We start from the raw sequence: 14,446 nt of genomic DNA, 5'->3' as shown, positions 1-14,446 counted from the left end.
CCTTAACCTGCTTATGAAATGAATTCTTAACATCTTTATATTATTTGTTGATATACTATAATACTATATTTTATGATTACAACTACAATCAACTATCTTGTGGTTTGCTGTAGTTTTGGTAAGTATTTTTATCTGTGTAGGTAAAATTTGTTGTTCACAAAACTTCATCAAGATTATTTAACATATATTATGTACCAGTTGTACTTAAATAAAAATATCTATTTATCTATCTAGACATTTATCATATATATGGACCAGTTGAGCGTTAAATAAAATAGCTATCTATCTACCTAGATTATTTAATATATATATGTACCAAGTTGTACGTTAAATAATATCTATCTATCTATCTATCTAGATTATTTAATATATATATATTTACCAAGTTGTACGTTAAATAATATCTATCTATCTATCTAGATTATTTAATATATATACATATTTATATATTTACCAAGTTGTACGTTAAATAAAAATATCTATTTATCTACCTATCTGTAGTTATCTCATATCTGGTTCACAGCTTTGCAGCGAACCGCCCTTTTTATGGCGGTTGACAGAGTCTCTGTTTTCCTCCGTCAATGTGGCAGAATTCGCTGCATAGAATCTTAATGTTAACTATGAAATTTTAGGTTTTTGGATAATACAGACTACACTTGTGTATCCCACGGTGTTTTCTAAATTTAAAGCACCAGTGTATCCCACGGTGCATCTTTACATTTTCATATATATCTATCTTCACATCTATCTATCTACCTGGTTGCCATATTATCTTCGGGTAACCGACCATAGATCTATCTACATATACATGGGTCTATGGTCTATCTATCTATATATATATATTATATATTGTATGAATCTATCATATTATGAATAAAAGCTGTGGCCAGATATCGCCAAACCATATATGTATTTTGTTTTAATGGCACCATCTGAGATAATAGAATTTAAGTTAATAGACTTAAATTCAGTTATCGCCGGGGCCACTCACGGATTGTGTTTCATGTTTTAGATTTACCCAACATGTGTGACGATATATTCTGTGACGTCATTTAGTCCTTTTTAGAATTTTCCGCAGCAAGCAAGCTGTTTAAATTTTGTAAGCGGTAAACTTGAAAACCCGCCCTCCCACTCCTTTTTATTGAACAAGATACTGCTCTTTTGTATTTATTTTTCAGGTTTGTGTCGGTGATAGTGATGATACAGATTTGACTGATGATGTTAACTTGTTTGCTGTTGAGAAAAGTGACTTTTATTTGAACTTTGAGCATCATAAATATATTCCCGTAAATGGCAGAATTCGCTGCATAGAATCTTAATGTTAACTATGAAATTTTAGGTTTTTGGATAATACAGACTACACTTGTGTATCCCACGGTGTTTTCTAAATTTAAAGCACCAGTGTATCCCACGGTGCATCTTTACATTTTCATATATATCTATCTTCACATCTATCTATCTACCTGGTTGCCATATTATCTTCGGGTAACCGACCATAGATCTATCTACATATACATGGGTCTATGGTCTATCTATCTATATATATATATTATATATTGTATGAATCTATCATATTATGAATAAAAGCTGTGGCCAGATATCGCCAAACCATATATGTATTTTGTTTTAATGGCACCATCTGAGATAATCGGGCTTCATGAAATGAACTAGATTAACGCCAAGATGTTTTTTCACTGTATATATGATGTATTCTGTAATCTGTTATCGTAGTTCTGCCAATGAAGGCACACCTCCATTCACAAAGAGGAAAATGTATTGCACAATTCATTTTTTTGTCGAAATTTAAAATGCGCATCCAAAAGTGGCAAAATAACCAACTTATTGATCGTGGCCGCGTATGGGAAGAAGTAGAAGTAAAAGCCATTTTTCAAAAACAAGCAAATTTGCTTTTACAAATCTATCTCAATCAATCTGCTCTTATATTTATTAAGAAAGTCTATATCACATTCATTTGATGTGTTTTATCATTAAAATTTGCCATTTGATTAGAGACTTTCCGTTTTGAATTTCCTCGGAGTTCAGTATTTTTGTGATTTTACATTTATATTAAGATATAATAACTTACTTATCTTATTATTCAAAACACTGATAAGAAAAAAAGTATAATGGACCGAAACGACCATGACCGAACTTGTGTATGGCTTAAACGATAAAGACCGAACAGATTCTTGGCCGAAACGTCTCGGTAGCAAGAGGTTTCGGTCATGGAGCTAAACTGGACCTTGGTTAGTTCGGCCTTGGTCGTTTCGGCCATGATTGATTCTCTTTATTTCCTCCATTATACTAAAGATTTACAATTATACTTATTACAAGAAATCACTTCGGTCATGTAATAAAAGAAGTTTCAGTCATACATTTGTACCTTTATTTTGTATTCAGATAGATATGGGATGGAGGTGGACTGTGGGTGGGGTCTTTTTTAAATCTAAATCCTTAGAATTTGTTAATAATTGATCAAAATGTAGTTTTTGTCATGTTTTTTTTCAAAAATATGATAAAAAGTATGGGGTTCAACGGGATTTTGTTCACGCTACAGGTTAGAATTTGTATATATTGTCATCATGAAAAACAAAATTGTGTGTGATGAAAAGAAATCTACACTGCGTTTTGTTATGCGTGTACTTTCTACATTGGCTAGAGGTACAGGGGGAGGGTTGAGATCTCATAAACATGTTTAACCCCGCCGCACTTTTGCGCCTGTCCCAAGTCAGGAGCCTTTGTTAGTCTTGTATTATTTTAAATTTTAGTTTCTTGTGTATAATTTGGAATTTAGTATGGCGTTCATTATCACTGAACTAGTATATCTGATATTTGTTAAGGGGCCAGCTGAAGGACGCCTCCGGGTGCGGGAATTTTTCGCTACATTGAAGACCTATTGGTGACCTTCTGCTGTTGTCTTTTCTATGGTCGGGTTGTTGTCTCTTTGGCACATTCCCCATTTCCATTCTTAATTTTTATAAAATGGGTAAATTCACCACACAGTCTATTATAAAAACACCTTTTTTGAGCTGAGGCTATTATACTAGTATAATAGTTCCAGATCTGAGCTATAATCACCGTTATATCTGATTTATCTACCCTTGCGTTGCAAAATACAGCTGTAAATATGATCAGATACATATAATACAGAGACATATTATATATGTCTCTTGTAACTTGTATTCTATAACTTTCTCCAATAAAGGAACACCTTAATCAATGAGTATTCCACTACCAGATCAAAAGTACATATATCTTAATGTTTTAAAAAAAAATTCACACAGGTAGACATCTATCATCATTAAAAAGAATATTAAAAGTGTTTTGTATATACATATGTACCGGCATAAAAATATAAGCTAGTTCAATGTCATGAAAGGAGTAGGTCCAGTAAGACCCCTTTTTGGCCCCAAAATATAGCAGTTTTACAAAATTGTTAAAATGTAAACTTTTAGTTATTTATTGGACAGTAGAATGCTTCTGCTACATAAATATGGGCTGTTTTTGACAATACAATGCACATATATCGGGTACTAGCACCATTAAGTCGTACTAAATTACTGAAATCTTCACAATTCTAGCATTTTAGTTAAATTTCAGACAGTTTTCGTGTGAAACGAAAGTGGCTGCATTCGTGTTCATCCTTAATATTGAAATGTAAGTTGTATTTTATGATAATACATAACATATATAAAGGTTGAGGATGAACACGGATGCGGCCACTTTCATTTTTGACAAAAATCATCTGAAAAGTGACATTTTTCGGCATATTTGGTAGATTTTTCATATTTGAGCTTAAATCGGGTTGTTTTTAATGACTAAATCAGTTAAAATCTTTCAAATAAATTAATTGATTCAAATGAAATAGACACTTTAGTGTTTGAAAAGTGGTCAAAATCTTTCGTAAGATGAACCTGAAATTTGAGGCCAAAATCGGTCCTTACCGGACCTACTCCTTTAAAATTTAAAACTCTTCCAAAATATTTACAGTTTATTTACATGTATATATATGATCAAAAGAAATCGTTCTTCTGCAGGTTGGCTGGTTTTACTTAAGACAGTTAACTTATATCTGCATTACACAGTGTAGTGTGGCCACGTACCCACGCTTACTGCTTCATATGACTTTATTGAATGATCTTTATTGGGCTGCGTTGTAGTAAGTTTCAGTGAAGTGTGGCGAGATCCACGCTTACTCTCGGATAAATGATGACATATATTTAGCCTCTTCAGTAAAGTGTGTCGAGATCGACGCTTTTATTGTATTGACGAGTAGGGGAAAATTTTCCCCTACTTTGACGTATATGTTAGAAGGCGTTATAGACTATGGTTGAGCTGACAAGTGTGGCGAAATCCACGCTCATTTTGCATTAATGTTGAAGTCACTTCCTAGTTGTGTTAGTAAAGTGTGATATGATACAACACATCATTTTCTATGTGAACATGAAAAGTCTTACACATAAATAACATACTGTTTTCGACACAATACAATAAAGATCTAGACCAATTGGTATCTGCTATTTAAAATTCAAGATTGAGGAAGACACCACAGCCTTAAAAGAGATTATGTTGTATATACTTTCATTTATTTACCCTTTTTAATAAAGGGGCACTAAATGTCACATTCATGGTCACCGATTTGACTCAAATTCTCATATTTGATTTATAACAATGTATTTTTAACATTTATCCAAACTATCAAAAGTATAAGATAAACAGTTTACAGAGCATCGGGTAGATAATATATAGGTTCGTTTCGTGTGTATTCTAATCCAGACGCCATCTAATTAACTATCGATTTGACCTCAGATGACCATATAAGCGATGAAAACATAAATAAAGATATGAATAGATTAAAACAGGTATAGATTAAACATTGATAAACCAACACTTGCAATTGGATTTTTAAAAGTCTGTTTGATTTTATTTTATAGATTAAAAATAGATGTTTCTCATTGTTTTTAACCGTATAAGAATGATTTTATGTCGGCATCGAATTAGTAATCAAAATTAATGATTTACCGTAGTTTCACTTTCATTGTTGAAATTCTTTTTCTTTAAATAACCAGTACACGTACAATACATGCGTTGTCAATCTCTAGCTAGAGGTTAAATTGAAGTTACATGACTGAATACGGATTTAAAGAGGTCGACTCATTCACTTGCAAGTGAATAACTAATTATCAATGTTTCTTAGCGTAATTTGACAACATTGAAAATTTTGGGCTGCAAAAAGCGAATTGTTATTTCACTATTTCACTTTCATTATTGATTGAACAGAAAAAAATCAAACTTTCGATTTTTTTATATATCTCGTAGCTAGTGCCCCTTTAAATTAAAGGATTGGTCGATGTACGCTTCTTAAAAACATATGACATTCTTCCAAATAGTTTTTCACAAAGTTGTTGCGACTGTCATACAAGTGAGAGGTTTAGCTAGCTATAAAACCAGGTTCAATCCACCATTTTCTTGTTTAGAAAATGCCTGTACCAAGTCAGGAATATGACAGTTGTTATCCATTCGTTTGATGTGTTTGGACTTTTGATTTTGCCTTTTGATTTTGGATTTTCCTTTTGAATTTTCCTCGGAGTTCGGTATTTTTGTGTTTTTACTTTTGTGTAATTTCAATTGAAAAATATAGTCAAAGATCTGTCAAAATACTTTGGTGCTATATATAATCCAGTCCTTGATATAATATTGCTGCAACTTTTCAACACAAATAATGAAGGACGTTAGGGTATGTAATTTAGAAATAAAAGTACTGGGTAATAGATACATTTATGCTGCGGAACTAAAATAACTGGATCCTGGTTGAATTGGCATTCAGTTTGCCGATTCAAATACAAAACGGGTACCAGGTAAAACAGAAAATGTCACGAAGAAAGTTGCACAAATGGTCAATCGACTTTACTGGAATTGGTAGACCCAAAGGAGAAAAAGCACTGGTTCAGTTAAACACAGATTTAAGGAAACCAATGGGTAAAACATTTGATCCTTATTCTTTACAATCGTATGAGATTTACTAAGAAACAAATTATTGTGATTCGTGTGAACTAGTCCAAATAATTATGAAGCTTTATATGGTTCTGTTTTGACGCCTTACAGCAAGGAATTGTTTATTTAAAAGGAATGGAAACGCGGCTTATGCATCTCTGACTTAGACCGTGTTAATTACACCCCATCGCACAAACTGGCTCGTTACTTATCCAGTAGCAGTTATCAAACTTGGTCATTAATCATGAAATGAAACAAGGAATTGTCAATTTAGATATACAATTTTTTAAATGAAATAAACAGAAAATACAACCTTAAACAAAGTTTCTTCTGAAAAACATTTTTATTCTTATTCCTCGTCTTTATATTTCTCGAATGTATGCAAAATTTAAGGTCAATTTAAAGATGAAATTCAACATTATACGAGTTTTTAAAAGAAAGGCAATACAAATAGTTTAAAAAAAAGATAACCTTAAAAAAAACTTTTCCATTTTGGAATATGACTGGTGTAGAAAAGTATAAAAGGGGAAGTACATGTATGTGAACAGATGTTGTATTTTAGCTAGACAAAAGAACTTAGATTATAGGTGTTATAATAAACACCGGTATGGGATATCTTCTTCTTCTTCTTCTTCCGTTAAGGAGTTGACCTCATATTTGAGTGATTTACTAACTCCGCTCGGTAAAACAGGAGGCTTCTCCATTGATTAAAAGTGAATATTAACAAAATAATTAAAACTATTTACACTGTACAATTTGGCAAACTGATGTCTAGTTAGGCTGCATCTGGGTCCAGGGCACACTGGCTAATTTGGCCCTGAACTCCTCGAGTGTTGGTGCAGCTGCTACTGTGTCTGGCAGAAGGTTCCAGTCCCTTATAGTCTATAGAGCGTGGGAAGAAGGAGTTGTTGTATACTTCCTTAGTAGCTCTTATCTGTCTAAGTCTGTGGCCACCCCTTGTTCTGTTGTCCCCAAGTGTGTAGTAGATAGCTGGTTGTATCTCCACTAGTTGGTTCTGTATCTTGTAGCATAGTACGAGTCGCTGTTTAATTCGTCTATACTGTAGGGGATCCCACTGGAGTTGGTCTAATAATCCAGTGACGCACCCTGGGGAAGTGTCTGTGTACTGGTTGTAGACAAATCGTGCTGCTTTACGCTGTACCCGGTCGCTGTCTTTGATCAATGTGGTTTGATGGGGGTCCCACACTGTGGCAGCGTACTCAATCGATGGTCTGATGAGAGCACAATAGGCTGTGTTTTTAACAGATGGTTTGCATCGGCCCAGGTTTCTGCGGAGAAAACCGAGGGTCCTGGTTGCTTTCCCTGTGGTGTTAATAATGTGCTTATTCCACTGTAGGTCTTGACTAATGGTCACTCCAAGGTACTTTCCGCTATCAACAACTTCTAGTTGGTGTCCGTGCAAGGTGTATGTTGTTTGCAGGGTGTTGCGCTTGTTAGATATCCTCATAACTGTGCACTTTTCTGGATGGAAACACATCTGCCACTTGTGTTCCCACTCTTCCAGAGCAGTGAGGTCTCTCTGTAGAGTTGCAGCATCATCAGGATTTCTAATTTTTCTGTACACCAGGCTATCGTCTGCAAACAACCTTACATCTGAAGATGTACAATCTGGCATGTCGTTGATATATGTCAGGAATAGTAGAGGACCTAAGACTGTCCCTTGTGGAACTCCTGATAGTACATCTAAAGGAGATGATGTATGTCCTTCTAGTACAACTGACTGGGTTCTACTGCTTAGGAAGTCCTTTATCCAGTTCAATGTTGATCCTTTCACCCCGTAGTATGCCAGTTTCAAAAGCAGGCGTTCGTGTGGTACCTTGTCAAAGGCTTTTGAAAAATCCAGTAAGATGATGTCAGTCTGGTGCCCCTGGTCCATGTTTTTGGCAATATGGTTTAGTGTTACCACTAACTGGGTCTCACAGGAACGTCGACTTCTGAAACCATGTTGTTCGTCGCATAGAATGTTATGTCGATCAAAGTGATCCATGACTGTGCTATGTATAATGTGCTCTAGCAGTTTGCATGCTATGGATGTTAATGACACAGGCCTGTAATTAGAGGGTTGGTGTTTCTCTCCTTTCTTGAAGATTGGCACGATGTTTGCCTTCCGCCATTCGTCTGGAATCTTACCCTCGTCCAGGGAACGCTGGAACATCCGGGTAAGATAAGGAGCTAGTGATTCAGCTGCCTGTTTGAGAATGTTTGCTGGAACTTCATCAGGGCCTGTTGCTTTGAATGGTCGTAGTCCCTTTAATAGTTTGTAGACACCTCTTTCATGGATGACGATATTGTCCATGGTTGGATGTGGACTTGTGCCTAGGTCAGGTAGCGTACTGGTATCTTCTTTGGTGTACACTGACTGGAATTGCTGGTTCAGTATAGATGCCTTAGTATCTGTGTCACTATGTAGGAAGCCATCTTTTGACTTCAAGGTCACAATCTGGGATGCATCTTGTTTCCGGCTCTTCACATATGACCAGAATCTTTTAGGGTTTTTCTGCAAGTCGTCGCTTACTATATCTTCCATGTAGTTACTGTGTGCTTGTCTAGCCTCCTTCTGTAGTTGTGATTTCAGAAATTTGTATTTCTTTATGTCTCTTGTTTTCCCACTGCTTTTGGCAAGGGTATAAGCCCTCTGCTTTTTGTTACTGAGTCGTCTAAGCTCTGAGTTCATCCATGGGTGGGAATGTTTTGTTAAGGTGTTCCTGGTTGGTACATGTTGGTTGATGGCATCTAAAATCAAGCCTTTTATGTTGGTCCAAAGACTGTTGACATCCTCAAAATCTGTGTTTTTAAAGATGTTGTATTTTTCTTTGAGGTGTTGATTAATCATGGCGATGTTAGCTTTTTTCCATAGATATATTTTTCTCTTTTGCTGTTTGGGTTTTTGTAAGCCTTGTGAAAAGTCTAGAAGAACAATATCATGGTCACTGTTCCCGAGAGGTGGTATGGTTTTACATCTATTGAGTTGGCCTGGATGGGATGTAAAAAGCACATCTAAGGTGTTATCTCCCCTGGTTGGTTTGTCCACCAACTGTTGTATATTTAGGTTGGCTGCCATTTCAAGAAATGCGTTGTTAATATCTCTTGATGTTTGAGTACCCTGTATTGTGTAGTTTTTCCAGTCAATGTCTGGTAAGTTGAAGTCTCCACCAAGGATGAAAATACTACTTTTGTGTTTTTTGCGTAGATCAGTAATGTCTTGTATTGCATTGTTTGCAGTTTGTTGATCAAGCCTATTTGGTGGTCTATATAAGCAGGTTATTATGGCTTTCTTTTTCTGGTTTATGTTGATGCTCCCAGATATGAGTTCTGTGTCTTTCCCTGATTTAAGATGGCTAAGTCCAAGTGTTGTCTTTGCTGCTATGAGGACTCCTCCATGGGCGTCTGTTTTCCTGTCCCTGCGTATGACATCGTAACCAAGTTCTGGGGGGAAAATTTCACTTGTGTTGATTTTGTCGCATAACCAAGTTTCAGTTCCTAAGATGATATCTGGACGAGCGGACTCCAGCATAACCTGGAGATCATTTCTTTTATTCTTTACGCTTTGAAAATTGATAAGCAGTACTCGGAGTTGCTTCTGTGACTTTTTGTTGGATTGTTGCTGGCTTTTAGTATGGGTGTCTGAGCGTTTTGGTGATGATGATGCTATAGGGTCACCTATACTAGTGTCAATTTCAGATGATATATTTAAATCAGTTTTGCTCACTTCTGATGTACATGATGATAACACTGAGTAGGTGTTGCTATCAGCTGAATCAATCAGATCATAGAAAACAGTTGAGTGGTTAGGAGCGTTACATACTACGCAATACCATGAAGCTGATATATTTGCAAGGCTTGAATATTCCTTCGAGTCAATGCCTGTACAAGGTGCGTGGTACCAATTATTGCATTCATCACATGCAAGAGCTTTTTGTCCCCACCGACAAGCTTTGTCGCATATGGCACACAAGTATTTTGGAGTTCTTGGGCCTGGGTTTCTTTCAATACCACCTATTAATAATAACAGTTTTATATATGCAGAGTTCTTATCTTTAAGTAACTTCTCGTTACTCCTGTAATTAGCTGTGATTTTAATCCAGTGATATAAACATGTGTCTGTTGATATAGTTGTTACAGGAATCAGAGAGATTGAGTATTCTCTGGACGTATATCTAGTTGTTTGTATATGTAAGGGGCTATGGTGTGTTTGTCTTACCGTCGTAGCCAGGTAGAAATAGATGACTGTGAACCACACTGACATTGTTTATGTTTTGAACTAGACCGGAAGTGGTATTCGTGATGAGTTTTCGATCTGTTTGAGTTTCGAATCAAAATTGAAAAAAGTTCATTTTCCTCCTGGTGGTCCTGGGGTAAGTATTTACAGATGATTGTGTTGTGAGATAGTATGTGACACTTATCTGATCGTGGAAATGTACCAAAGATTGTTATAAATAAGTCATGTAAGTGTTTTAGGTAAAATTTCAGGTAGTCAAGATATCCAATTTGCAGGTATAACCTATCATGTATCATTGATAAGCTAATTCTTGTCGTATATATATAAAAGCAGGAACAATGTATACTAACTATAGGTTGTCCCTGATTTAAGGTGTCAAAAACAAATAACGGCTAACACACCTGTTAATTAATTTAATTCTAAACCATGTGGTGGTGCCATACAAAATTTAACTAGAAACAGTTAAAACTTTCACACATTCACATATTATTTATTTTAACACCAAACAATGCCAAAGGAGTATTTTCGAACTCTTAAACTACTGCTCTTCGAGAAAAAAGGAAGGAACTGTTTTGCTTTTAAGCTTATGGTAATTTGCGGCAACGCTTAACAATGAAAAACTGCAATACCAATCAACGATAAAGTATAAAAATAGTATTTGACAAAAATAAAGAAATAAAATTGTATATAAAACGGCACAATCAATCCCAATAGAAAGTCTTATATACATTTCTTGCCTGTAATTTCCAACTTCGTCAGTGCAAAACGTGACTGAACAAATTGGGGTCAAAGTGAAATATAAACAAGTGATTTTGAAAAATAATAGCAAATTCGTTTTTATCACCATTTTCATAAAACCAACACTATATAATAGATAAAAGATTAAGCTTTTAAATTGTATGTCAATGTCACAGCTATTCCAAGTAGATATTTAACCATTACCAGAATACGGCGTGTTGGTGTATATATTGATGCACTACTTAAAATTTTCAACATGTTTCGAAATAAAATCATTTAAGTTGTACCAATGATATTAAGCATTCGTAATTTAGACCAAACTGTAGGAAATTACTCCTTCCTTAAAACGATATCTCATTTTCTCACTTTGTTCTTTCTACTTTCCAATATTTAGAAGAAATGGTATTACACCTCAAGATTGAAAGTCATGTTTTGACAGAATAATGAAATTCAAAACTGAAATTTCGAAAAATTGTAGAAAATTCAGAAATGTTACCAGAAACTTAAAAAAGTGCATAACGATAGAATAAGGTTTCAGATTGTTCTAGAGCCGCGTTTCCATTCCTTTTAAATATACAATTCCTTGCTTACAGCGACGTTATAACGCTGGAGTTATTTTTTTTGATTTTGAGAGGCAATTTTGTGCTCACATTTGAGACCCAAATTAGCCATAAAAGAATCATAGACACACATTCTTACCTTTTATGTGTTAGTTTGTGCAAAATATTTCCAATTATTTCTTGAAGTAATGATAAATTATGCTACTATTCCATACGAGGCAGAAGGTTATCTACTGCTTTTTTTTAAATGTTTATCTTATTTCTTTTAAAAATGTTTTAATAGAGTATAAACATGATAAAATAAATGTACAATGCACCAAACTCGCTAAAAGTTTACAGGCCCTAATTTCTTTGTGAATTTTCAATAACAAATAGCATGCAATACCTTCCCTTTTGATCAAATCCAACTTAATCAAACTATTTAAGGTGGGTCTCATTGGGGTCCAAGCGTGACGCGGGATTTTTTGCCGATTTTTTTGTAAGAGTGACATGTGAAAGTCAAATTATTGTGCCGTGAAAACAGGAAATAAAGTGTAGTGGGACATGGGAAATTACAAAAAATTAGAATGGCTTACTTACATAGTGTCAACGGGATACGGGAATCTGACAAAACAGTAAGTGGGATCCAGTAATCAGAACCCCCCAATGAGACCCCCTTAAAGTAAGCATGTAGCCTATAGCTATTTTATTCTAGGATTCAATAGACATGATATAGGTATTAAAATTCTTGATTTTTGCAGGATACAATGAAGATGCTACAGTAGCCAGACATGATGACAAGGAGGATAGTCCTGATACACAGAAACTCATTGATAAAAGATCATGGGATATTGCACTAGGACCTCTCAAACAGATCCCTATGAACTTTTTCATCATGTGGATGGCAGGAAATTCTATTTCAATATTTCCTATTATGATGGTTGGGATGATGTTTTTCCGACCTTTTCAAGCTTTGATAAGTATTCAGGCTACATTTGGTACAATAGAAGGAAGCAGCTCATATCTTCAAAAAGCTGTATATATCTTGGGAAATATTGTTTGCCTGGTATTGGCTGTTTATAAATGTCAGGTGATGGGACTTTTACCAACACATTCATCTGATTGGCTAGCATTTGTAGAGGCCCAGCATAGAATGGAATGGTCAGGTGGCGGAGCAGCATTTTAACAAATTTAATGTGTTTATTTTACAGACTTTCGATTGCAACAGGAAGAGATAGAACTATCATTTGAAATATTTTTTTCCATTGTAGAATAATGTCCAAACTACAACTCAACAAAATATTGAAATTCTACAAAAAAAGTATGACAAAGAAAGAAAAAGAAAAAAATACATTTCCTGACAATATTTTCACAACCAGAAATTTAAAACTAGATTATGTACAAGTGCAATAAATATTATATTGTTCCCTTTTTAAAACAAAAATATGTACATGCTTATCAAAAGAGGTGTTAACATATAAAAGAATGAAAAGAATGAATTATTTGTACTGATATATTAATAAATTTATGTCAAGTACTCTAGTACTCGTCTCTGATCTTTGTGTTGTCTGTCTTGTTTTGTTATTATGTTGTGTCCTACATGTACTTTAATTGAGTTTTACATGAATCTTATTTTCAATGGCTGTTATTCTGATTTATCTGTTTATAGTATTTTCAACTTCAAAATTGGAAACAAATAGAATTTTAATTTACATTCACAACTTTTGTTTTGATTTTAAATGGGTTTTAGCTCAGTTTTTAAAGAGTAAAGGTACAAAAGAAATTATAATTCACAATTGATGTGATTTTATTATAGGGTTGCATATAGAAATATGGTCACTTATAAGAGGGTGGTAAATAGGGGTGCTTACATGAAAAAACGTGAAATAAAACCTAATTTCACTTTGAACGTGAATAATTTCTGTCATGAATGTTGCACGAAAAATAAATACTTTGATTTGAACATTTTGTGACTGAGTCATTGTCTTCTTGTGTATACATTAACTCTGTTTTACTTGATATTCCCGATTTAGTATACACATTTATGATGTAATTGGTTTACAGCTTTTAAAAAAGTATTTCTTGACGATCCCGTTTAAATTTTATTTGAAAAATACTGAGCACACAAAATAAGCATTTGAAAATCAGGATGCACGTAAAATTAAATAAGCAGAACACATTGAACGAGGCATCTCTCTTGCATGACTGATTCTCAAATAAAAAAGTAAAGTTGAACGTCAAATAATAAAAGGCGATCGACATTGCACAAAATTAACCCTTTACCACCCTCTTATAACATTCATTATAGTAGTTGAACCCATCTGAAAAGAGGCTTTCATTTGGCTGTTTGGGATGTATGAATACACAGCCATATTTGGTCAAAATTTTATGCTTATTAAATAGAGTTATGCTGTCTGCATGTTCAAACTTCAAGTACATTGCAACAACTCTTTTGGGAGTTCAAAGGTTGCCTTTTGCAATGACAAATTTCAGCCCTATTTGTACAAATTTACAAGTTTTTGCATTCTTACATGTTTTTTTCTGCTTACTTTTACATATTTAAGCCATTTAATTATAAAATAGAATAAGATTAGTGTATAGATGCAGCATGGTTTTATCATGTGTTCTATTACACTACATGTATGTATGTTGTATTACAAATAAGTGTTATTCTAGAAATAAAATATACAGGGCTTGATGATTATTGTGTGGTAAATGGTCATTGTCTCCATGTTAATTAGTTATATTGGTCTTAGTATAGTCAGGGGTACCACTTGTACAAGTAATCTTTATTTACTCGAAGAAAGTAAACAAAATATACTTATAAAAGTTAATAATAACGTTTGAATAATCTCCCCTTAATTTTCTCAAAAATTCACTTGTATAAGTGAATTATTTTTATCGTCCCACAAAAAATACACTTAAATGATAAGTA

At 34.3% G+C, this 14,446-nt stretch overlaps 1 protein-coding gene across 1 annotated transcript; it reads left to right on the top strand.

Annotated features, from left to right (window-relative positions):
- Nucleotides 1–5,790: 5,790 nt before the first annotated feature.
- LOC139513764 (ER membrane protein complex subunit 4-like) lies at nt 5,791–14,209 on the top strand. The gene is made up of 2 exons (XM_071302547.1): nt 5,791–5,979; nt 12,273–14,209. The coding sequence occupies exons 1-2, from the start codon at nt 5,871–5,873 to the stop codon at nt 12,695–12,697; spliced, it is 534 nt and encodes a 177-aa protein (XP_071158648.1). The 5' UTR covers nt 5,791–5,870; the 3' UTR covers nt 12,698–14,209.
- Nucleotides 14,210–14,446: the final 237 nt, after the last annotated feature.

Source organism: Mytilus edulis, chromosome 2, assembly GCF_963676685.1.
Source record: "Mytilus edulis chromosome 2, xbMytEdul2.2, whole genome shotgun sequence".
In the NCBI taxonomy this organism is placed as follows: domain Eukaryota; kingdom Metazoa; phylum Mollusca; class Bivalvia; order Mytilida; family Mytilidae; genus Mytilus; species Mytilus edulis.
The sequence above is the reverse complement of the archived record's forward strand: the minus strand, read 5'-3'. Positions and strand labels throughout refer to the sequence as shown.